Source organism: Sceloporus undulatus, unplaced genomic scaffold (assembly GCF_019175285.1).
Source record: "Sceloporus undulatus isolate JIND9_A2432 ecotype Alabama unplaced genomic scaffold, SceUnd_v1.1 scaffold_17, whole genome shotgun sequence".
Taxonomy (NCBI): domain Eukaryota; kingdom Metazoa; phylum Chordata; class Lepidosauria; order Squamata; family Phrynosomatidae; genus Sceloporus; species Sceloporus undulatus.
The window spans coordinates 1174591-1199842 of record NW_024802939.1 but is presented as its reverse complement, the minus strand read 5'-3'; the positions used below and the strand labels follow the sequence as shown (position 1 = coordinate 1199842).

General features: G+C 40.6%; 1 protein-coding gene across 1 annotated transcript in view; it reads left to right on the top strand.

Moving 5' to 3' along the window:
- Window positions 1-3892: 3892 nt before the first annotated feature.
- LOC121917411 (transcription initiation factor TFIID subunit 4B-like) overlaps window positions 3893-25252 on the top strand; it is a 112030-nt gene continuing 90670 nt past the window's right edge. The window contains 2 exon segments of the mRNA XM_042443350.1: window positions 3893-4244; window positions 24059-24207. Coding sequence (XP_042299284.1) covers window positions 4031-4244; window positions 24059-24207 — 363 coding nt within the window. The 5' untranslated portion in view covers window positions 3893-4030.

Sequence of the window (25252 nt, the reverse complement as noted above, 5' to 3'; positions counted from 1 at the left end):
TTCCTGCGTATCCAGGACTAGGTTGGTCTGAAGGAGAATTCACAGGCCTTGAGTAATGCAGACAGAAAATCCGTTTCTGCTGAATTTTAGTTCGCAGAAAAATGGGATGGGATTTTTTTTTACAACAATAATTGAAACCGTATCAATAAGTGGGACGCAATTAGTGAGCAGTTATTTCTGTAGGACAGTGGTTTGAAGAAGAAACCTTTATTTACATGTTATTTGTAGTAAAGTTCATCATCCATCTCAGGAATGGTTCACTAGCAGATATAGGAGGGGATATTGCCAGGGCGTGTGTTAACCTGATATATTTAGCCCAATCAACCAATTATACTGGGTAGAATATTTTAGATCCAAGTCTACTGCCACAGACTTTGCTCAAGCATGAACAGGCCCAAGCGTATGAATGTTGACTCAGAATTTTGTGGATTCTTACTGATACGAAAACGCCTTATTCCCAGTAAGTAAGTAAGTAATAGTATTTATTTTATAGCCCGCCTTTCCCTGTTTGGATCAAGGCGGGTAACAGCATATAAAAAGAGAAAACAATAATATCAAAAGTATTCATTGGTCTGAAGAGAAAAATTTAGGCACACAGAGAGTGAATTAGGGGATCAATCTGGGAAGGCCCACCGAAGAGATCTGTTTTTATTGCTTCTTAAAAGGCCTCAAAGATGTTAGTGGTGGATCTCATCCAGCGATCATTCCAGATTTTTGGGAGCCGAAGCAAATGTCCCTCTGGGAGGTAGTTCTAGTCTATCTCTGACTTGTAGTATTCTCTCCCTGAGGACCTAGAGTGCAGAGGATATATGGAGGCGGCGTTCCCTCAGGTCAGCGGATCCAAGCCATGTAGGGCCTTCTAGGTAATAAACCAACACCCTATACTGTGCCCGGAAGCTAATAGGCAGCCAGTGTAGGGATTTAAAATAGGTGTGATAGAACACACTTGGAACTCCCTCACCAACGGTTGCCTGTTTTGGCCCAGTGCAGCTTCCGAACGTGGCAAAAGGGTTGCCCCTTAGACGCATGCAGAAATGGATGAGAGGTTACCAGAGAATGTACACCCTTTCACGGTTTCCCCAGTTCCAGGAAGGGGCGAACTGGCGTACAGCCGAAGCTGAATAGGCCCTCCTGGCCTCGCGGTCACCCTGCGACACAGGTGACAGCGACGAGTCGAGCGCCACCCCCAGCTACAACCAGTCCTTGGGGAAGTGTGACCCCTCCGTACTGGAGAGCCTTATCAACCATTCCGGATTTGGATTGCCTATAGCGATACCTCCGTTTATTGGATTCAATTTAAGTCATTTTCCCCTCATCCCAATCCATTACTGACCTCGACCGTCCATCAGAGACGAGCCATCCGGTCCACTGAAGCAGTCCGAGACATGAGAAACAATAAAATATCCTATATTTGCATAAAACAAGAACAACAGATGTTGGCTTCACCCCCTCCGGACCTGAAACCGAAGACACCTTGAAGGAATTGCGTGGGGAAAGGGGACCTCTAAACAGTTTCTCGCACACTGCATCCCATTCCCAATGAAAGTAAGCTCTTATTCCCTGGGACGGCAATCCTTTCATTTTGGGCCAGGGGAAAGAGAATTTAAAGGGGTTTGGCCTGCACCCCTCCGCACTAAAATCCACGGTATTGAAGGCTATACCCATCAGATACAGACACCGTTTGTGTAAAAAATACTTTCTTCCTGCTCTCGAAAAGGGGAAGGGATGGAAGGTGAATACTAAGTGAGGTTCCATGGTTGGCTTGGTTATTTATAAAATGTTGGAGGGAGACCTAGAATTCATCAGATACATGAAGTGGGCTGTGGTCCATGAATTTGTTGTTAACTGCCCTCGAGTTTATCTCAGCTCATGGTGACCCTGCGGATGAGACATCTCCAAGGCTCCCTCTCCTTTGCTGCTCTGCTTGGTTCCTGCACATTCTTACCTATGACCTCTTTTATAGAGTCCATCCATCCAGCATGTGGCCTCCCTCTATTCCTGCTTCCCTCCACCCTTCCTAGCATTATTGTTTTTTCCAATAGTTCATCTGTCTCATGATGCGTCTGAAGTATGACCACCTCAATTTAATCATCTTGGCTTCCAGAGAGATTTCTGACTTGATCTGCTCTAGGACCCATTTGTTTGTCCTTTTGGCTGTCCATGGGATCCTCAGCACTCTTCTCCAGCACCACATCTGAAAGGAATGGACTTTCTTCCTATCTTGTTTCTTAACTGTCCAGCAATCACATCCATGCATGGTAACAGGGAATACAGTGGCTTGTGTGATTCTAACTTTTGTGCTCAATTGTATAGCTTTGCATTTTAGGATCTTTTCTAGCTCTTTCATAAAGATACCCCTCCCCCCATTTTTAATCTTCTTCTGATTTCCTTGCTGCAATCCACATCGCTGTCAAGGCTTGATTCCAGGTATGCAAACTCTTTTACTATTTCTATTTTTTCGTCGTCCAGGGTTGAATTTGTGTAGGTTCTCTGTGGTCGCTACTTTTGTTTTATGTTCAACAGAATGCCTTTACCATAACACACCGGTGAGTTTTTCAGTTATTTTTGCTGAAACAGACCAATGTCTTCTCAACTTAAATCTTTCCCTCAAAATATAATAATAATAATAATAATAATAATAATAATTTATTTATACCCCGCTCTTCAGCCAAGGCTATCAGAGCAGCTTACAATTTGTAAATTAGACATATAATGAGACATACATGCTGGGTCAGACAAACAGCCTAATTTAATAATGATAATGATACTACTACTACTACTACTAATAATAATTTTATTCCTCATCCGCCTCTCCTCGCGGCTCGAGGTGGGTTAAAACACAGTGAAAACACAACCGTTACATAAAATACACATCTTAAGCTGCATCTTTACACTGTATTTATATTACAATACGAAAGACAATAACTAAATAGATAATTCATGTTTAAAATCTGTGATTAAAAACTGTCTGGATAGATCTGTCGGAAGATATATAATATTATATAATAATATAATATTAATATAATACAATATTATAACATATACGTACAATAAATATAATATATACATAATAAAATGTAAAATATAAAATTGTATAGTATTGTTTATAGGATGTTTTTATACTGTAAGCCGCTCTGATTGCCTTACGGTATTAGAGCAGTATATAAACAAAAGCTTTATTTTATTATTTAATTTTATTATAAAATATAAATAAGATATAATTTTATAATATATAATAACTAAATAGATATAAATATAAATAAATAAATATAATAAAATATAAGATATAATTTTATAATATATAATAACTAAATAGATATAAATATAAATAAATAAATATAATAAAATATAAAATATAATTTTATAATATATAATAACTAAATATAAATATAAATAAAATAATATTATAATATTATTAACTAAATATAAATAAATCTACAGTATTATAATATATAATAAATATAATACATACAGTACATATAAATAAATATTATTATAATAAAATAGAATATAAAAATAAAATATAATTTGATGTGAAATGTGTTTTACATTCTGACTTACTTCTTCCTTTAGTATTTATTTGGCATCCTGCTCTCTCCAGGCTCAGATGGGACATTTAAGGCCGCTTACAATTCAAGAGAAAGAATCTCTCCCTCCCTCTCTCTCTCTCTCTCTCTCTCTCTGCGTGCGAGGTCCTTCACCACCACGTGGGGCTGTCAGTGACGTCCCAGCCCGCCGCCCAATCAGTACCTCCGTCCAAGGGGGCGGGGCCGGGGAGCGCGTGCTCAGGGGGCGGGGCCGGGACGCTCCGCGTGGCTATATAAACACAGCGAAGGCGGGAGGGCGCCTCAGAAGGGGGGCGGTCGTTGGGAGGTGCAGGAGGCTCCGCCCACCGGCGCATGCGAGGTGGAAGGAAAGCAGCTGCACCTGCGGCGGCGAGGGCTGCCGTGCGTCAGTAGCTTCGCTTTGCTGGCGGCTGCTATGCTGGGCGGCGGCGTGGAGTTGGCGGAGAACCCCGTCCGCTCCCTCCATGGCGACCCCGCCGCCGCCGCCGCAACCCCAGGCGACTTCTTCTTCTTCTTCCTCCTCCTCGTTGGTGGCCAAAGTGGCTCCGGTTTCTCAGCCCCGCAAGCCGCCCCCCGCCGCTGCCGGGCTAAGGCTCCCCGCCTCCCTCCCGGTGACTGCCGCCAAAGCCCCGCAAACCGCCGCCTTACATTTACCGGCGAGTTTCCACATTGCCCCAGGTAGGTAGGCAGATAGATAGATAGATAGATAGGCGCCTCTTCCTGGGCTCCTTGTTGTTGTTGTTGTTGTCGTCCTTTGCCTTCCAGCCGCCTCCCTTGAGTTACTTCTGTAGTGCTTAGGAGTCGCCCAAGTTACTAGTTAGTAATTAAAAGTAACTCGGCTAAGTTACTAGTTAGAAGTCAAAAGTAACTCAGCCCAGCTAGGAGTTGGAAGTTAAAAGTAACTCAGCCAAGTTAGTACTCAAGTAGTTAAAAGTAACTCGGAAGAGTTAGGAGTTAATAGTAACTGAGCCAAGTTAGCAGTTGGAAGTTAAAAGTAACTCAGCCTTTTCATGTCCCTGAGTGGAATGGAGTAGAATAAACGGAAACCAGACTTGCCCTTAGGGATATATAGAACATTTGTCCATAAGGCTATATAGGGGAATACATGCCCATTGGGAAACCTATGCAAGTATGGTTTCTCTCTGGACAAGTATGACTTCCTTATGGGCAAATATTGTCATTTGCTTTAGTGCCTTAACCCTCAGTGTTTGTGTGTTGTGTGCATTCAAGTTGTTTCTGACTTATTGCAGCCATAATAATAATAATGATGATGATGATGATGATGATGTTTATGTCTTACCTGCCTCTCCAAATGGATCGAGGCAAGGAACAACAGTGAACAGACACGCCACATCAAACACATCAGTTAAAATAAACATCAGTTTAAAAGGACAAATGAGGCATACACATATTAAAGCAATCCACATTTAAAATACATCATTTAAAATTCACAGTTTAAAAATGTGGAGAGTTCTTGAGGCACCTTTGAAACTAACTGAAAGAAAGCAGTTAGCAGCATGAGCTTTTGTAGACGTCACTCTACTCCCTCAGATGCATTTAGTGGAGCGGTCTCTCTACATGCTGATCTCTCAAGATCTCTCTAACTGATGATTGTACAGACTAATGCGGCTATACCTTTGAATTCTACAATTTAAAAATAATCTGGATAAACCTGCTGGGAGAGGATGGTCTTTAATGCTCTTTTAAATGCATACAATCATATTCAGTTGTCAAATCTCCCCCCCCCCCCCCTTCTTCAATGGGACTTCAGAGAAGATGTTCAGGGCGTTGAGACCTGGGCAGCCTCTTCTGCTTAAGTCCAGGGCAGGGCGAGGCTGGCTGCGTCCTTCAGAGAAGGAGCCACAGGGCTGGTTGCTGCTTTGCTTGCTTGCTTTCTTGCCTGGGTCTCAGCCAGCCCTTCTTCCCCTTCCTGGTGGGTCTGTCCATCTTCCCCCCTCCCGGGTCCTTCTCTCCCAGGGGCCTTTCTCCTCCTCTTCTTGTCTTTTGGAGGTCTTTAGGCCCCTGATCCCCGGCCGTGGGCCCTCACCCTGCATGGAGACGCCGCTGCTGCTGGGCTCTCCTCCTCTTCTTCTCACCCCAACCCTTGCCTGGATCCCCTTCTGGTGGTCCTCCTGCTTCCAGGACCGGTGGCTCTCAGGTGAAGTCCCTTTGGCTCTGATGGTGGTGCGGCTGTGTGTATGCGCCACCACTGGGGACAATGCGGACTTGCCGTTTGTGGATATGTAAATATGTGGATGGCAAGGGCAACTGTATGTTAATATTATAGCTTGTCTAATTGTGGTTTACAGCGGTGTAATTATTTATGGCTGTTTTAATCCTCCATCCATTTTCTAATAACACTGGATGAAAATAATAATAATAATAATAGATAGCAAAACTGTGGCTGGCAGATCCCTTCCCCTGCCTTCTAAATGGGAACTGTTGTTTATAAACTTGACATTATGTTCTGTATATATATATATACAGTGGGCCCTTGTTATCTGCTGGGGTTTGGTTCCAGGATCCACTGTGGATGATAAAATCCATGGATGCTCAAGTCCCATTAAATATAATAGCATAGCAAAATGGTGTCCCTTATATCAAATGGCAAAATCAGGGTTTTCTTTTTGGCATTTAAATTTTCTTTGGAGTATTTTCAAGCCATGGATGCTTGAATCCATGGATTGTGGATAAGGAGGGCCGACTGTACTGAATATGCAAGGCTTTAAAATAAGTAAATAGTCTTGTGTGGTATCGAACTCGAATGAAGAATGTTTTCATGTAATAAAAATGCAAACGTCTGTATAGTGGAATCAGTACAAGCTTACTATCTGATTCTGGATGCTTTTACAAGCTAACACAAAATAAATAAAGAATAATTAAATTAAATGTCCTTGGGGCTTCAAGCCCCAAGGACACGCCGCAGCGGTGGGGAGGAGGACAAAGGGGCCGCTTGGCCCCTTTCGCCTTTGGTCCGCCGGGCACCCTGGCACGGAGCGAGGACGGCACATCTGCGCCGCCCTGTATAGAGGCTGCGAGGTCGTGACGTCGTCATGGCGGCGGCCGTGTGGAACGGCTGCTGCCATTTTGTGCGCGCAGAGTGCGCACTAGGGTTAGGGGGTCACCGCCCCTTTCTAACCCTAGTACGCGCTCCGTGCATACTTTCTGGCCCGTTTGTAACGGGCCATTGGTTGCTAAAATAAGTACCCAGCTTGTTGGGGGCAGTTAGCTAACACATTGTAAACTGCTTGGGGAGTGCTTAGTTCAATGAGAAGCGGTATAGAAATGTACTTGCTATTGCTATTATTTGCTACAGAAGGCCATTAAAACTAATTTCCCGCTGTTTGAGGGCAAAAGACCAGTAAAACTTATTACTAACTGGCTGAAAGGCAAATAGATAAGAATGGCCTATAGATACTGTAGTATTAAGCTGCCTCTGGAGACAGGACATAGAGGCTGTTTATGACAGCCTCCAGTGAAGTGACACTTAACTGTCTGATGTCTGTTCTTGGCTGGTGAAGGGTAGTAAATACCTTTTAAATGCTAGTGAGAGGGAGAGAGAACCTATTCTTTAAATACAGGAGACTATCACACCTGGTTTTTAAACTGTGATTTCATTGGGAGGGAAGTGACATCAGTGATGGTGATCTCATGACACTACTTCCCTCCTGTAGCTGCCCTGCCCCTGCTCCAGTCCTTTTCATTCTTGGGGGAAACCCATGAATGAGCTGCTAATCCTGCAATGCCCCATGTGCAAAAAGCCCTTCCCAGGGCATTTGGGTGATTGGCAGTCATGTGATGTTATTGTCCTCTCTTCCTCACTTTCCCCTTCCCCCTTGCTATTTTTTTCCTGTTTTTCACACAATTCTGTAGCTCTGAAGACTTATAGTTTCAAGAAGTAATTTTAAAAAGCTTAAATTGGAGATGCAGAACTCCATAATTGTGCAAAAAAACAGAAAAAACAAAATCCAAAAATACTAAAGGCATGCTGGATAAGGCATAAGGGAGGGAAGGGTAAAGGAATGAGGAGGAAGGGAGTGCTATGGGGGCAGGAACCCCCCTCACATGCATGAAAGAAGTGTGGTGATGGCTACTGTAAAATCAGAATGTTCTCATTTTATTTTTGATTACATGACTCTAGCAGACAAGAGGCGAGAAAGGGATTTGTGTGATAATCTCCATAATATTAGATATTGCACTGTAGTGCAAAGCCTGTTATTGGTATAACAGATGCTTCTGTTTTGAGATGCTTGTGGAAATGTATGTTTGCTCCATGGATGCCTGTTAGAATAACAGATGATATATAGAATTCCTGATGAATACCCTGCAAGATGCTTAATTCCTTATGAATGCAAGCCCCCATGGCTGTCTCTTAGTGACATTTCCTAAAATGAGTATGATATGAGATGTTTGATTTCTTACATGTTCTGTATGTGTGTATGCACTATTTTATATATGTATTAATAAAATAACCTAAAAGATTACCAAGCTTCATTAACATCTTCCTGTACTAAATACAGTGGGCCCTCTCCTTACGTGGGGATCCGTTCCAGATCTACATATAGTGCTGGCAGCTCTTACCAGGGCACCCTTCAAACCTCTTCATAAAACGGACATTAAGCTACTCACCTGGAAGGATGTCTTTCTTACAGCTATTACTTTGGCTCACAGAGTCTCCGAGTTAGGAGTCCTGTCAATCAGGAACTTGCAAATTTAGGGATGATTCTGTCCTCCTCAATGACATTGAAATGCCAGCATCTGGAGAAGACAGAATGAGGAAACAGATTATGAGGTAGACTTTTACGCCAGCCTGGAGCTGGTATAAGTACTTTCTCTCTCATTGATTACAGTAGGAGGGAAATCTTTTGCTTTAAATAATGAAAGAAAAACAAAAAACACAGAAAAATGTTTTCTCTAAGCCTTTCTAGGTCCTTCAATGTGATTCTGTGGCCCGGTACACATGGGTGGGAAGCGGCATCATGGCGGTGATACTAGGCTTCAGGAGCATGCAGCATCTGCACGCTCCCGAATCCTAGCATGTCACAGCAGCAGCATTGCTGTGCAGCGCTGTCCATATGGCACAAGTGTCGATGATATTGCATGTGCGCCACGTCCAAACGGCGCGGCGCACCCCATGACATCGCTCCACCATGCCAGGGTGCTAATCGTGCCTTGGCAGCAGTGCAAGAGGATTGTTGTCATGGCTGTGTGGTTGCCATGACCATGATCCAGAAGAGAAAAGTCGCCCCTTTCTTCTCATCTGTACAGTCCCTATGTCTGCTGGAAGTCCTCATCTTGGAGGATTTAGTGTTCTGCCTGAGTGTTCTGTTAGGTAGAAATAATAGCGGGGCTATATTTGTAGTTTTTACACCTGTGGAGGAGGAGCTGTGCCACCAACCCTAACATGAATGTGTGGCCCCTGGCCATGTTAAAAATGACACAATTACAGTACACAGCAAGAAGAGACACTTACATTAAAAAGCCCTCTCAGACCACCACTTCTCCCTCATTTGTGACCTCGTGGCATGTTACGGCATTGGTGACATCTACTCTGGTTCACTGCTTATGGCTAGAAAGATTGTTCTTTTCATCCACTTCAATTTATTGTCCTAATCAACAATTTCATCTCAACATGTTTGGTGACTAGGGTTGAATCTGCAGTTTGCCACCACTTTAATTGCCATGACACATTATTATGAAATTCTGGGATTTGTGGTTTTGTGAGACATTTAGCCTCTGCCAGAACTCTGGTGCCACAACAAATTGCAAATCTCATAATTCCATAGTATTAAGCCGTGGCTGTATTGTCAAACTGCATTTTTTTTCTGCAGTGGATATGCAGCCTTCAGTAGCTTCTCAGATATAGCCAGTAACATTGAGATGACATCCTTTCTTGACCATGATAAAAAAAACAAGTTGCATCTAAGTAGGATGGGGTGAGCAAAGTGTGGCCCCAATAATGTTTTTGTGGCCCTGCACAGCTTCAGAATCCTCAGACTGACTGTCTTTTCTCAGAAAAAGAGAATTAATTGTTGCTCTTGGAAGCCTAAGTGCAACAATATACTTTTTCAGTAGGCTTCAATACAGTACACTTTTTGAATAGGCTTGACATTATACAACTCTCCATGTTTGAAATGCATATGTGGATGTCTTGCTACTTTGTTGTTTTTGTTTCATGTTTTGAGTAGTCAATGCAGTTCCTTAATGAACTGCTTCTACTGCAAACACCCATGCTTGACGTGGACCTTAAATTTTAGAGAAATGATAAATCATTACATTGAAGGTTTTCTGTAAACCAGTGCATTTCAGTATGTATGTATCCAGACTATTTCTCTTTTGTTACTAAGGTTGCACTGATTTGAAAATAGATGTGACTCCTGAAATCCAGCATGAGAAAAATATCCTTGGGTGTCATTTCATAGTGGCTTGGAATGTGAAGGCAAATTTGTCTGTTTCTGCACTCATCTTTGCTTCCTCTCCAACATCCCTTGCCTTATTCTTGACAGAGGGGAGTTATGGAACCAGGCTGCACAATAATATCTGGAGATTTTTATGGTTCTTTATACAGGTGTATATCTACAGCTTGAGTTACACAACTGCAGTGTTGCTCTGTACTACTGATATGATATCCCATATCAGTCAGACTTTTGCTGATGAGCCAGACTATGGTGCTGTACAGACCAGCGCTTTGCGCCTGCCTGCACACGTACTAGGGTTGCCTCGGGACGTCCTTTCCAGATGCCCCGCAACGTTGTAATGGCAGTGCCCATTCTACATAGGCGCTGCCATTACGATGTCACAGCCGCGCCGTCTCCAAATGGGGCGGTGCGGATGTGACATCTTGGAGCCATGGAAGGAGCTCCATTTTGGAGCTCCTTTCTGGGTTTGTGTCGCTGGCGCAGTCTTTACACAGCTGCTCCAGTGACACAAAGGAGAAAGGGGCCAAGTGGCCCCTTTCTCCCATTCCCCGCTGCTGTCAGGTGTCCTTGGGGCATGAAGTCCCAAGGACAACCCTTTCCAGGCCGCGGGGAAGCGGCCTTTTGCCGCTTCCCCATGGCCTGGAAAAATGGCGGATCGGGGCCTCAGGGCTGCTGCTGTGGCAGCTGAGGCCCCAATCCGTCGGGGAAAGGGGCGGGTACAGGCTGCCCCAAAGGGGCAGTCTGTACACCACCTAAATGTGCCAAAAAGCTACTGGGCAGCAGTAGTAGTGGGGGATGACACTGGTGGAGGATCTGTCAGACAACAGGATAGCTAGCACTTGTTAGTACTATTTTGTATTGTCTCATGACAATACAAAATGAAATGAGTCAACGGAACCAAAGATTTTCAGAATTTAAAGCGTTTTAATTATAGGTAAAATCAGAGAATCATAGTTTTTTTTTGTGGGGGGGCAGGGCGGCAGAGACCATCAGTTCAGTCCCTCAGTGCAGGAAATCCAGCTGGGTCCACTGGGTAGTTGTCCAGCTTCTTTCTGAAGCTGTGCAGAGAAAGAGACCCCAACACATCTCTAGGTGATTGATTCCATTGTCAAACAGTTCTTATTGCCAAGACATACCTTATAATGTTCAATCGAAATCTTCTCTTCTAACTGAAAACCATTACACCTGGCCCTATCCCTCCAGGACAGCAGAGGACAAACCTGCATTTTCCTCTCTGTGAGAGCACTTTTGATATTTAGAGAGCACAGTCCTGTCTCTCCTCAATCTTCTCTTCTCCGAGCTAAATATGCCAAACTCCCTTGACCTTTCCTTATATGTTTTGTTCTCCATACCTCTTACTATCCTCGTTGCCCTTCCCTGAACCTTCACCAACTTATTGCTGTACCCTTCCAGAACTGAATGCAGTACTTCAGATGAGGCTTGACTAGTGTGGTATATAGAAAGTGAAAATGCCACAGTGGATGATAGAAGGATGCAGTGCTTCTCAGATCTCCTTTACTTGTATCATCTAATTCTTCACTTGCTGGATCACACTAGTACCATCACAATCATCCTTTTGAGAGGGAAGGTTGTACAGAAGAGAATGGAATGCACAGAACAGGTAGCAAACACAAGAGAGGCAGTTGTTAAATGTATCTGGGAAGCATGAAAGCCATTTGTCCTAACAGCGCAAGAGCAGCTCCCAGTCAAACGCATGATTGTTTAGGTAAAGTGCAAAAGGGATTACTGGTTGATCTTCATAAGGCCCAGTCAGAATTTATGTAAACTATGGTGACTTTATAATGGATTGCAAGAGATTATCTATTTTATATGCTGTTACTGAGAAATTGACAGTCCTTAGCTCAATTCCCTTTGCTAGAAGCTGAGTTCCAATTGAAGAATTTGGTAGTGCTGCTTCAGGTTTCTATTATTTTCCTGCTTAACAAGCAAACATTGGTTTGTAGAAGCTGCACAAATATGGAAGGTTTACCTATAAGCTCTTTAAGAACCAGGCTCTTGAGCAACAGGTGGGATCTATTCTAGAACACCTTTAATTTTCTTTCAGTATCCTGTAGAATAGAGAGTGTTGGGTTGTTGTTTGAGTGTGAAACTATGACTCTGGAGACCAGGGTCTGAATTCAGTCATGGAAACCTACTGGGTGACACACACTCTCAACCTCAGAGAAAGGGGAAAGCAAACTCTCCGAACCTATCTTACCAAAACTGTGATAAGTTTGCTTTAGGGTCATCATAAGTCAGAAACTACTTGAAGGCACACAACAACAATCTTGCAGAATGTAAACTGGCTAGCTCTAACAGGCCTGCCTGGAAGAAGAAAAGCCCTCCCTTCATCCACCATCTTGAGGGAGCGGAAGGCAGGCTAGCTCCAAGAAGCCAAGCCCTTCCTCCAGTCCATCTGCCTTGGTCCAGGCCTCAGAGGTTGAGAAGATCTGCTGGACCTGATCCTATTCCCCACCACCACTCCCTTCTCCTTTTGTGTCGTGTCTTTTAGATTGTAAGCCTGAGGGCAGGGAACCGTCTGACTAAAAAATTTATGTACAGTGCTGTGTAAATTTACAGCGCTTTATAAATAAAGGATAATAATAATAATAATAATGATAATAATAATTTTATACTAAGAGGCAATAAACCATTGGTAGTCTACAATCTTAACAAAGGGCTATATCTCAGTAGGAGTATACACTCTTGACATGGAAAAGTCTCAGATTCAGCCCCTGGCATTTCCATATAAGACTGGAAAAAGCTGTAGCCTGAAATCAGGGGAGCTATTGCATATGTGAATAGAGCATGAGATGGCCTTCTGGATCCAGGGGTTCCTGGGTGAGATACTGTAGTTTATCTATATCCCTTTCATGCGTTCTTTTGGGCTAGAAGCAACTTTAGTTACCTTGATGGACAACTTTATCAAAAATGTGGTCTTGGGAATTCCTATTGATGTCTTGACTGCTTGTGGTGTCCTTCAGCTGTCCATTTTGTACCCTGTGCTATTTAATAAACAGATGAGAACTGGGAGAGGGTTTTTGAATCTTTAAAAGTCCATTGCCACCAGTATGGTGATGTTACCCAACTCTGTTTCTCCTTTCCACCTAAATCTGAGGAAGTTGTTGTGTTTTAAACCAGTATTTCTAACAGGCTAAGCATTGATTTGGAGTTTGATTTTGCAAAAACCAAAGCCTTGAAGCCTTAACAGTAAAGAGATGTGTATGTCTGCCCAAAGTATGAAGCCAAAAAGGCATGTGTGTGGTGTTAAGCGTATAAGTGAATGGGTTAATCACCAGGTATGAAATCGAACTAACTCAAAACAATGTGATAAAACAAATGGCCTGAAAGAGAAAGAAACAAACACAAAATATTGCATTGGTATAAGAGGGTTACTAACATTGATATCTGATGTGATCTGATACAAGGCAATCAAGAAACACTGGCCTTCAAATTATGAGTCACTGATTAAAGACCAGTAAGATCCATCTCTGATTAGATGAGACTAATTATGTTTGTGAGATCTCTGAGTAGATGTAGAGAAAGTAGAGATGTTATAAAACTAGCTAATTGGAGATACTAAGCATGTAGTATGTAGTTTCACTGTTCCTGGCTGATAGCTACCCAGATTATGCTGATAGGAGAGCTTTTGCTTTCAAATAGGTTATAATAATATAGTATTTTCTAAATAGATAAATGTCCACTTTGATTATAATGGATGCCTGACATAGATAATTTATATTTGTGTGTGTGTGTGTGTGTGTGTGTAATGGGTGCTGCTGGGCATATTAATGCCCAGGAATATTATTTCCCAAGAATGCCTTTGTTTTCATCCATAAATGTTAGGCTTAAGTGAAATACAGTATGTGTTAAGTAGAGATTCCTTCTAGGAAGAAAGTAGAGATTAAAAGGCTCACTTCCTTAGAAATGTGAGACCAATGTATAATGATGCCTCTTAATATTTGTAAAGATGAATGTGAAAGAATTTCATGAGGCATTTCTTATCAAATGCACATCTGTACATACGATAGCACTGAGTGGGATGCTAATATGTTTTACATGTTGGGTAAAGTCAACTGATAGTTAATCTGCCTAGACACATAAAAAGTCTATGTTTCTATAGTATATTTGTATAGTTGTAGATCCATTATGTAATTGATAGCCTAGGATAGTCTGAAAGAATAACAGAGAACCTGCTCATTCCCCAATATTAAATATTCTGACATTTCAACACTTTTTAAGTGGAGTGTTAATGCTAACTGTGCCAGTTTGGACCATTGTTCTTGAATTGGAAGCCTAGGCAACTAGGAGGTGACAACAGGGACCTCCAACAATGCAAACAACAAAGAACCCTCGATCACTCAATCTAAAGAAATAGGGGTGGGGAGCTATGCCTATTTTACTCTTAATATCAGCAAAAGAGTGGATAAAAGACTAAATTGAAGCTTGAGCCAGACAAAACAGATGTTCTTGGTCAGTCATAAGTAGATCAGGGACAGGATTTAGCTTTGTGCTGAACGGGGTTATTCTTTTTCTGTGGGGTCAAGAATACATGTACAGAGTTAAAGCAAAATGTCTAATCTAGCTATAGTGACACATGATTTAGTTGCATCCCGTTTGGGTTTCTGTAATGTACCGTACCTTACATTGGTCTGCCAGTGAAAAATGTTCAGAACCTTCAGCTGGCCCAAGGAGATGCAGCCATATTGTTGACTGGGCCTGGTAATAGGGACTAGTTGCACTGGCTACTGTTATGTTTCTGGGCAGATGTGAAGTCGAAGGCTTTCATGGCCAACATCCATGGGGTTTTTTTTTGGGGGGGGGCGGTAGGGCAATGTGGTCATGTTCTGGAAGATTTTATCCCTAGCAACATATTCTTACAGTACATGGCCACATAGCTGGAAAAATCTCACAAAAAAGTATTTCTGTGCAGAGTTCAAACCCTACATGACTTGGGTTCAGGCTATCTGAAGTACCATATTCTTTCATATAAGCTTGCCTGGGCTCTGATATTGTTTTACATTAGGACCTTCTCTGGATCCTGCCACCCTCACAGGTACATTTAGTAGAGAGACCACTAAGGGCTTTTATCATGGTTGTTCTTAATCTCTAGAATTATCAGGAACTCTGGGAGCAAAATATCTGGAGAATGAACATTTGGGAATGACTGGTCTAGAATAATGTGTCAAATCCTGCACTTTGAAAGACAAAAATTCAAGCAGACTGTTCATGTACATAGTTTGCAGTATGCTCTTATATGGGGCAGTTACTCCAGCAACTACCCAAATTATAGTGCCTCCACACTAGAATGTGGTATTAATAACATAGGTTGCCTCCTTGTTGCTCTCTTTGGACAGTTTTCCAAAACTGACTGTAGTGACATTGCCTATAATTAGTTTTGTTGCTATTGCCATTCTGTACCTGCTATGTGATTTGTAGTGGGAATATAATTACAAATGTAGCTATATTTTTCTAGATTTTTGACATTGTTGTGTTTTTTATCAGAAGCTTTATGCTGTTTATTAATCTGTTAATGAAACTTATTAATAATAAATAATAATAATAAAATTTTATTTCTATACCGCTATTCCAGCGATCACAGCGGTGTACATCAAAGAGTAAGACAATTAAAACATCAGCATGACAATAATACAAAGTTAGCAATTAAGAACAGTAAAAACTAACAACACCCTATACAAGTGGCTGTGTAGAATGGAATACACAAAAACATTGCCAAGGGGAAGAGAATGACCACAAGGCTCACGGGGGGAAAGCCTGGCAGAACAAAAAAGTCTTCAAGTTCTTCTTGAAAGCATCGAGGGAGGTGGGAGTACGGAGCTCATTGGGGAGGGAGTTCCAGAGCTGAGGGGCTGAAATAGAGAAAGCCCTCTGAGCTGATATATATCGAGCGTCTGGAACTCTTAAAAGATGTCTTTCACCCGACCTGAGAGTGCGGGGCGGATTGTATGGGGAGAGGCGGTCCTCCAAGTACCCTGGGTCCAAGCCATTTAGGGCTTTATAGGTGATAACCAACACTTTGTATTCGGCCCAGAAGTGAATAGGCAGCCAATGGAGATCTTTTAGGACTGGTGTTTTATGGCTGGCCCTGGAACATCCAGTAACCAGCCGAGCAGCCATATTCTGCACTAATTGAAGCTTCTGGGTTTGGTACAAGGGTTGCCCCATGTAAAGCGCATTACAGAAATCTAATCGAGAGGTTACCAGAGCATGTGTAACGGTTTCAAGGTCCCCCCGGCCAAGGAAGGGTCGCAGTTGGCGTATCGGCTGAAGCTGATAACAGGTTGACCAAACTCTTGTTTAAGAAAAAATAAATAAAGCTGCTTGTGATTTAAATCTTGAAACATTTTCTAAATAAGGCTTTGAATTCATTTAAATTCCCATAAATATTTTAAGACATGACAATTCAATAGCATATGTTCCCCTTATGTTGCTTATATTAAGGAAAGTGAAGGCACTGAGAACTAGTACTGTAATTTATTATTTGTAACATTCCCAAAGATTTATAAATGATGGCTACTTCTTAGAATATCTGCCTGGAAATACACACACACACACACACACACACACACACACACACACTTTATTTATATAACTTTTTCCAAAATGATAAATATTGAATCTGCCCAACTGGGCTGATATTATATTGGTTTATTATATTACCAATATTGTCTGAACACACTTCTACAGATAAATACTGTAGTACAAAATGTTCACCCCTGTATCAGTGCTTTTAGTTATTTGAATAAAAAAATCACAGTATAGGCTTTAGACTTGTAACTGAAGAACTGGGTTGAAATTCTTTCTTGTGTATAAAGCTCATTGAGTAGGGCTACTTACCTACCTCATTGGTTGCAACATAAAAACATCTCTCTGAGTGGAGACAATTTTATACAGATACATGAGCAGCCTCATAAAGATACTGTTAAAAGGTTTCAAGGAAGATATTAAATAAAGGTTAAATTAAAGGAACAGTATAAAGGAAAATGTCCTTGATATATTTGTTTATCTAAATACAAACTCTACTGTTAAAGAAGAAGAAGATGGGTTTTGTCCCCCAATAAAGGACTGCAGCCTGTTAGTATTTGCCTCCAGGTGGTAAGCTACTGTTTCTGCATAGCTATCAGTGTACTGTCAATTTTTGTTTAAAAAGTTCACTCAGGTCCAAAACACAGAGAAATAATCAGGTTTGAGACTGCTTTAACTGCCCTAGTTCAGTGCTGAGGAATTCTGGGAACTGTAGTTTATTGTGGCACCAGAGCGCTCTGACAGAGGAGGCTAAATGTTTCACAGAACTATAGTTCCCAGAATTCTCTAGCACTGAGCTAGGGCAGTTAAAGAAGTCTCAAACCAGAGTACAGTATTTCTGCAGTGTGTTTTGGGAACTTTGAAGTTAAAAATGTGAATGGTGCATGTGTGGAAATCTTCAAGACCAGACCCCATGAAGCTTCTTTGTACTAGGCTGGACCATTGACCACTGGTCCATCTAATCAAGTGCCAAATGAGGATGGGACAGAAGTTGACAGGCTTGCTAGCTGATGCGAGAAAGGGCAAGTGAAGGCAAGAGTAGAATTGGGTTGGCATTCTCCAGTACCAGAGTTAAGTCTAGCTTTGAAAGTATAGAGTATTTCTGCCTAGATACTGTCCATCTGGAGACCTTGACTCCGAGTAGATAAGATCTTTTTTAAATGTCATTTGACACGATAAACAATAGCTTGTGTAATCAGTGATGTAATAACTGGCAGTAACAATGCAATAACATTTTTTTGCCATTACTAAATATTTGTACATTGAGAAAATGGCTTATTTGCAGCCATGCTGGCAATGTGTTCGTGTCCAGTTTGGGTTTAAGAATATCTTGGTGCACAGAAACATACAACCCCAGAGATGTGGCATTCTAAAATAGTGGAGCATTTGATCTCCTCAAGAGAATGCTTCAATTCAGTATTATAATTGTGTAGGCATGCCTTTAAATATAAACCTGTATAATAAGCTAGAGCTAATGAGTTCATGCACTCTGGCACTTTTTGTGATAAACACTTGGATTTTATGAAGATAAAAGGTGCTTGTTAGCAGTTCCATTAGATGGCAGTGTTATACAACCTTTGTGTACTTTATAGACGGGGGATCATAAAAGCAGTTACACTGGTTAGGCCATGTGCCTCAGTCTAAAAGGCATTTTGACACATGACACCAAAAGCAGCCCTGGGCCTTTTATACAGCCCATCTACACAGTGAATGTCAAAGTCAGAAAGTAGAAGAAAGCCATTTTAAAGCTGCCTTACATCCTAGCCCATATAGAACTTGCATTTTGACACAGAATTGCAAAAGCAGCTTTAACCATCACTAGTAAACATTCTCTTAACCTGAGTTCATATGTACTTGATTATGAATAAATCCCAATGTATATGTGACATTTGTTTCCATATTTTATTGCAGGCCATCCTGGTAAGTTTCTTCTGTGATAGTTCGCATATGTCATAAATACATGCCTCAAAGATTGCAGCTTTAGATTACAGAATTATATTTGGTGCACCAATTCCCAACTTGGTATTAGGGCTTTGTTAGTTCTCTATGGTCCTTTATATTCTGTATTTCCTGTACATTCTTGGTTATTATTCTGTTCCTGCGCATCCTCTTTTTCCTTGTTGATGTTTTGCATCTCCATGCTCACCTCTTTCTCTCTTCTTTTATCTCTTAGTTCTTCACTCCCTCTACTGCAAATAACAAGGACAGTATCACGCTACACTGTTATAGTGCTGTTCTTCCACTTTGATTGTTATGGCTTCCTCTTGTGGAATTCTGTGGTTTGTAGTTTAGTGATACCTAAGAGTTCTCTGGCTGAGAATTCTAAATGCCCCTCCTTAAACTACAAATCCCAAAATTACGCAGGAGACAGCCATAGTAATTGAAAGCGGAATTATGGTACTATAACAGTATAGTGTGACAGTGTCAGATATAGCCAAATCTCTCATTCCTCCATTCTCCCTGTGCCAGATCTTTTTATCTATCTTTGTACAAGGCTGCCTAGTCAATTGCACAGCAGCAGAGTTGAGAAAAGCTATGAATTGCCTGTCATCTGGTGTTCGATTTCTATATTAGGAAAGCTGGGCTAGAGTGTCGGATGGTTGGGGCTAGTGCCTCCTCCCCATGAGCCATGATGCTATGAACAGTAGTCATTCTGTTCTTTTTACTGGTAAAGGGATTTTGGGAATCTCACATTTTAAAACCTGATTTGATCAGAAGTGACAGTGAAACAAAAGGAATGTGCTTTCCTCTCTTTGCTTTGAACTCTTTAAGTGAAGGGTGGAACAAAAATATTTATTGATCAGACAGCTTTGAGGGAAATAGTTACTACATGCATGATTTTATAAGAGGCATTCCCATTCTTTCACATAGGAAGGGATGCCTCTTCAAAGATGACACATGCGTGCATCACCTAAAAATACAACTATGGTCTTAAAAGAGGCATTCCCATTCCTTCTCATAGGAAAGGATGCTTTTTCAGATACGACACTTGTTAATGACACATGTATATGTCACCTAAAAAGTGTTTAAAAATTGCTTCAGAATTTTTGCCTTTACATATAGGCAGATTTAAGCAGTAGTTATTCTAATGCAGGACTGGAAATACATGGCCGTACAGATGTTGTTTGATTGCAACTTTCATAACTTCTAGCTAGCATAGAGAAGGGTAATACATAATAGAAGCTGCAGACTAGTGACATCTGGAGAACCACTCAATCTCTGTTCTAAGATGTTTGTATTTTGGGCAAACACTCTGGTGTTAGTTCTGGGATTAATAAAAAATAAGCCTACTACATAGTTCTGGAAATTTTCTCTCTGCTGAATCTTAGCTCTTTTTATAATGCTGTTGAAGGCTTGTTTAGATATAGAAACATTGTGAATTAAACATTGCATCTCCACTCTGAAGGAGAGTCATCATGGCTTCTGTAGTCTTAAGATTTCATAAACACAATCTGGTTAATGTGGTGCATTTGCCCTTTCAAAAAGCACTGGAAATGGTTCCTCACCAAAAGCTGCTGAGCAGACTTCATAGTTGTAGAATTAGAGGAGAGGTCTCTGCAGGTGTATTGCTATAGAGGAGGCAACATGAGGATTGCCCCCCCCAAATAAGAATTCTGAACCCCAGGAAATTTTACATCTATGTTCAGATTTTTAGCACTGTAATAAATGAAACTTCAGGTTGAAAATTTAGAAATTACAGTTTAGGCATCCAAAGCAAAGGGACAGGCAGAGTGACCAAGGGAATGCAAACATAGCAAATAGAAGAGTTTTAGGTATGAGGTTTAAATTTTCCCCTGCCCCTCTCTCTTTCTTTCTCTTTCTCTCTCTCTAATTCTAGAAATTTGGGGACTGAAGTAAACTTTCATGGGCAGAAGCAGAATTCTTATGAGGGTAGTGGTGGTAATATCTTCCCTCTTCCTCCCATAGCTTCACGTCTGGGTATTTCTGTGGATAGGAAGTAAGATGCACATGACAGGAATGAATAGTTTTCATATGGAACCTGAACAGTAATATAAGCAATAATGTTGTCTCTCTAAGATCTATGCTGGGATGCATCCTTTAATTTACTGGTATTCATTAATAAACTGGAGCCAGATGTGAACAGTGGGATGGTCAGTTTTGTTGAAAACATAAGACTAATACAGGGATAGTGAAGATCTCTAAAAGGATTTCATACTGTGGGTGGGGACTTTAAAATGGCAAATGTGGCTCACAGCAAGAAAGTGTGAAGAAATGTATCATGGGGATGGGGTGGGAGGAAGAATCTTAATTTCTTATATGTGCTGATGGGTCTGAGTTGCCAGTAACTGCTGCAAAAGGAATCTAAGGATTGTGGTGCATACTTTGGTGAAAATGGTGACCTAGTGTTTGACAGCTGGAAGAAAGTCATTTCCATGTTGTCACCATTAGGATAGGATTTGAAAATCAAACTACTAATAAACTCTGTGGTGTGAACACATTTGCAACACTATTAACAGTTCTGGGCCTGTGAACTATGTACGTACAATTTGGGTCACCGTATCTTAAAAAGTGTGTTTTAGAGTTAGGGGAGCCCTTTGGTCCTTTTTACCTTGACAAAAATGATGAGTATTGGCAAATGTGTGCTTGTGTTAGTATCTTGTATGATGTAGAAATATTTACATGATCTGGAGACAAATTATCAGTTTGGCTACTATGAGGTGGCAGTGATGGTTATCTGACTGGAGAGCTTTAAAGAGGATAAGACCCGTTCATAAAAGATAACAATAGTTACTAGCTATGACAGGTACATGCTACATCCAGTATTATAGGCAGCACACTTCTGCAGAGCATGTCTCTGTTGGTAGCATGAGTAAAAGGGTGTTCTAATGATGTCATATATTTTTGGGATGTACATGAGTGTCTGGACACTGATAATACTGTAGCACTAGACACATCCTTTATGTGGCTATTCAGGATTCATGTCTCCTTTTACAATTGATTGGGAAATCTCTCAAATCTACTAGCGAGTTTTCATCCGTTCCCAGACTGTCAGTGGTGTTAACACTGTATCATGGCGCTTAGCTCTAAGTTAAAAAGTGCTTTAATAACTGAAATTATCTGTTACATAAAGTGGCTTTTCAACCGGATTTGTAATGCACGTTTATGACCCTGGCAAGTTGGTACAAGTTGGAAATGTTGCCTGTGAAGTGTGTGTGTGTGTTGTTTGTGTACACGCCTCTGAGACATACATTTTCTGTAAAGGTCTTAAGATCATAAACAGAGGTGAATGACTCAAATCAGTGTTAAAATGCTAGATCTCAGAACTGTAAATCTAATAACAATGATGCCTAGTTTGAGCACCCAGTGATGTTCCTTAAAAAAATTAAATGCCTAAGGGCTAATTCATAAGATCTATTTTGGGATGCATGCTGTCATCCACCTCTCCCTGTTTCTCGGCAGTTTTTGTGTGGAAAGTTATAGATGTTCACACATCCAGTAACAATGTGCTAATTAAAAGGGGGTGTTTGAAACAAGTCAAATAGCAGAGCTCTGAAAGTTAATAACATCTGTTTCTACTGTGTTGGCAAATGCATTTCTTAAGAATAAATAATGAAGTGTAATCTGTTTCTTCACTTAGTCCAAGGGCCTTTTTTATTGGAACTGTTTCCCTCCTAGTGTCCTGACAATTGACATAACATGTGCACTGTGGGACCAGTCATTTTTATCTTGAATAATACTTGTGAAAATGTTTCTACAAATGAAGGAAGAGTTGTTTCACCAGTAGATGCTGTTAAAAGGATTTGCAGAAAAGGTCTATGACTGGTCTTTTACTATAGAGAAGCACAAAAGTGTGAGATGTGTGTGTCCTTCAGAGGATCTGCACTTTCCTGTCTATAAAAAAAGTTGTGCTCAAATAGTTGTATACAAATGTGATACTTGTTGATGATACATGCATATATTACCTAAAGTGTTTAAAAAGTGCTTCAGAACTTTTTCCTTTACATATAGACAGATTTAAGCAATTTAAGTGTCTTATTTGTGCACAACTAATTTTTATTTTTGTTTAAATCTATTCCTCTTTAAGGTATTTCTGTACCCCCCTCCCAGCCCTCCAAGGTCTCAAGGCGAATAACAAATTAAAGCAATTAAAACTGCAAATATAAAATATTTTAAGAGTTTGAAAATTTAGGTTTTTCATTTTTAATCTATCCAAACTATTCCAGTCAGTGAAATGTTTTGAGCTATATCTGTATTAACTGTCTTTTCCAAAGTCTTTTAAGAATATATGAGCCAACATGTAGTGGTTTGAGCATTGGACTAAAACTCTGGAGGCCAGGGTTTGAATCCCCACTCAACCATGGAAACCCACTGAATGACCTTGGGAAAGTCACACTCTCTCAACCTCAAAAGAAGACATAAGCAAACCCCATCTTACTAATAAATCTCCATGATAGGGTGTCCATAGGGTTGACATAGGTTGGAAACAACTTGGAGACACATATCCTGGCAGTGTCCTTCATAAAGGCATCGTTTTTGGGTGGGTGGGTGTGTATGGAATTTGTTTGTGGGGAAAATCTGCAGTATATTGCATGAATGCATGAAGATTGATTGGTACATATGTATTCTACAAGGGTTAATTCTTTTGGTATGTTGCACATGCATAAAGCACTTCTCTGGCATATGCATCATGACTGTCAAAGAATTTATAATTTGTCTCTTCCCTAGAGTGAATCTGATAGGCATAAAGAGGTCAAGATACAATAATGTATTTTCGAGCCAGTATCAGTTACATTGGCACTATCTGCTCTTACTTGTCTTTCTGCAGACCTCTGGTGCTGAAAACCTGCTTTAGAGTTTTTCCAGCTTTCTGTATTCAGTTTTTGAGATGCATGGAAGCCTATAGGAGGAAGGAGCAGATCACTGATTTTTGTGGAAGCCGTGGGATCCAGTAATACACCATGAGTCCTGTTCAGAATTGAATAAATAAATGAATAGATCGTGGCTATACTTTTCAGAAAACACACAGTTATATATTAATAAAAACATGTTACTGGAGCATATTAATTACAATCTGTTGTACTGATGTCAAACGACTAACATTCTTATGGAAGCTGACTTTAAACTAGCATTTAATTGGTCATAAGCTAAGCTACTTGTGTTTAATTGCCCTTGGATAACTAGGGATCATGAAACATCTATATCTTTAAAGTTCTAACAGCATAGTCCCATGAGCAAAATAATTCTGAACTGACTTTTTTCTTAAACTTGATGATTTTTTTGAGGTCAGAATATAAGATACACTTGTCATAATGCTAATTGGGCCACTGCAAAAATGTAGCCGTGTGCAACATAGAAAGGCACTTTAAAGCAGAACTTTAAAAGCACAGTGGTTTTATTGTTTCTAAATGAAGTACAGTAATTCTAAATTAAGTACAGTGAAGGGTGTCATGGATGTTAAGTATTCTTTAGTGTTTAGTACGATTCAAACTTAGAGCAAACTCAGACAATATCCTTCTTTTTCACTAAGAACATGTAATGGAGGCCCTGTTGTGTTCTGTCCTGCAGGAACAGTTCTTCTCAGAAGTAACACTGGTCAGCTAATGTTGGTGTCTCAGCAAGCCCTAGTGCAAGCCCAAAGCCAGACCCAAAGTAACACAACTGTAAGATGGTCAATGCCTGCACATTCATCTGTGGTCAAAATACAGACTCCACAGGTAATCCTATAATCACATTTCTGTAAAATGGCTCTCACTACTATCACTGCTATAAAATAATTTTTACTGAAGCTGAATTTTATTACAGCTTTCGTGGATGTAGCCTTGTGAGTGAGGCACATCTAGTCCAGGTGTCAGGTTTCTTTTGCATTTCTGTTAGAACATTAAGGAGGTTGTTGGCTTTAAAAATCCTATTTAAGATTGGTCCAGTTCCCTATTGCATAGATGTGTTATGCTCTTCCCCTTTGAACGTGCTTATACCAACTATCAGTGCTCATATATTAAGGCAAATATATTTCTCTCTGCACATGCAAATATATTCCTATATATGCATAATCATAGCCTTTGATGGCACTGAAAATAATAACTCTGTAACTACTTTTATATTTATAACTGTTGGCCTATTTCATGATAAAAAGAAAATGGGATGGGAGGAGTTTAGTGACAGCTTTAAGATTAATTTATTTTAGCATGAGTTTACATGAATTTCAGTGTATTTCTTCAAATACATCTGAAGAAGTGGACTAAAGTCAATTTTAGTCATTCTGAAATAAAACAGTATGACATGGGATCTTGCCACACCTTTGAGACTAACTGAAGGGTAGAAGTTGGTAGCACAAGTTTTCATAGACTTGCGCCTACTTCCTCATATTCATGTGGTCATAATAATAATAATATAATATAATAATAAAGATTTATTTCTAGCCCGCCCAATCACGAAGAATCTGAGCGGGTTACAACAGTAAAATACATCAAATTACAATAGAGTTAAAAAAAATCAACCCCTAAAATCAAACCAGTTAGTATGAAAAGTGCCATTCTTCCTTTCTATATCTTTAACCATAAATCTGCATATATCACACATAAAAATACTTACATAGAATCATAGAATCGTAGAGTTGGAAGAGACCACTAGGGCCATCCAGTCCAACCCCCTGCCATGCAGGAAATCCAAATCAAAGCATCCCTGACAGATGACCATCCAGCCTCTGTTTAAAGACCTCCAAGGAAGGAGACTCCACTACACTCCGAGGGAGTGCATTCC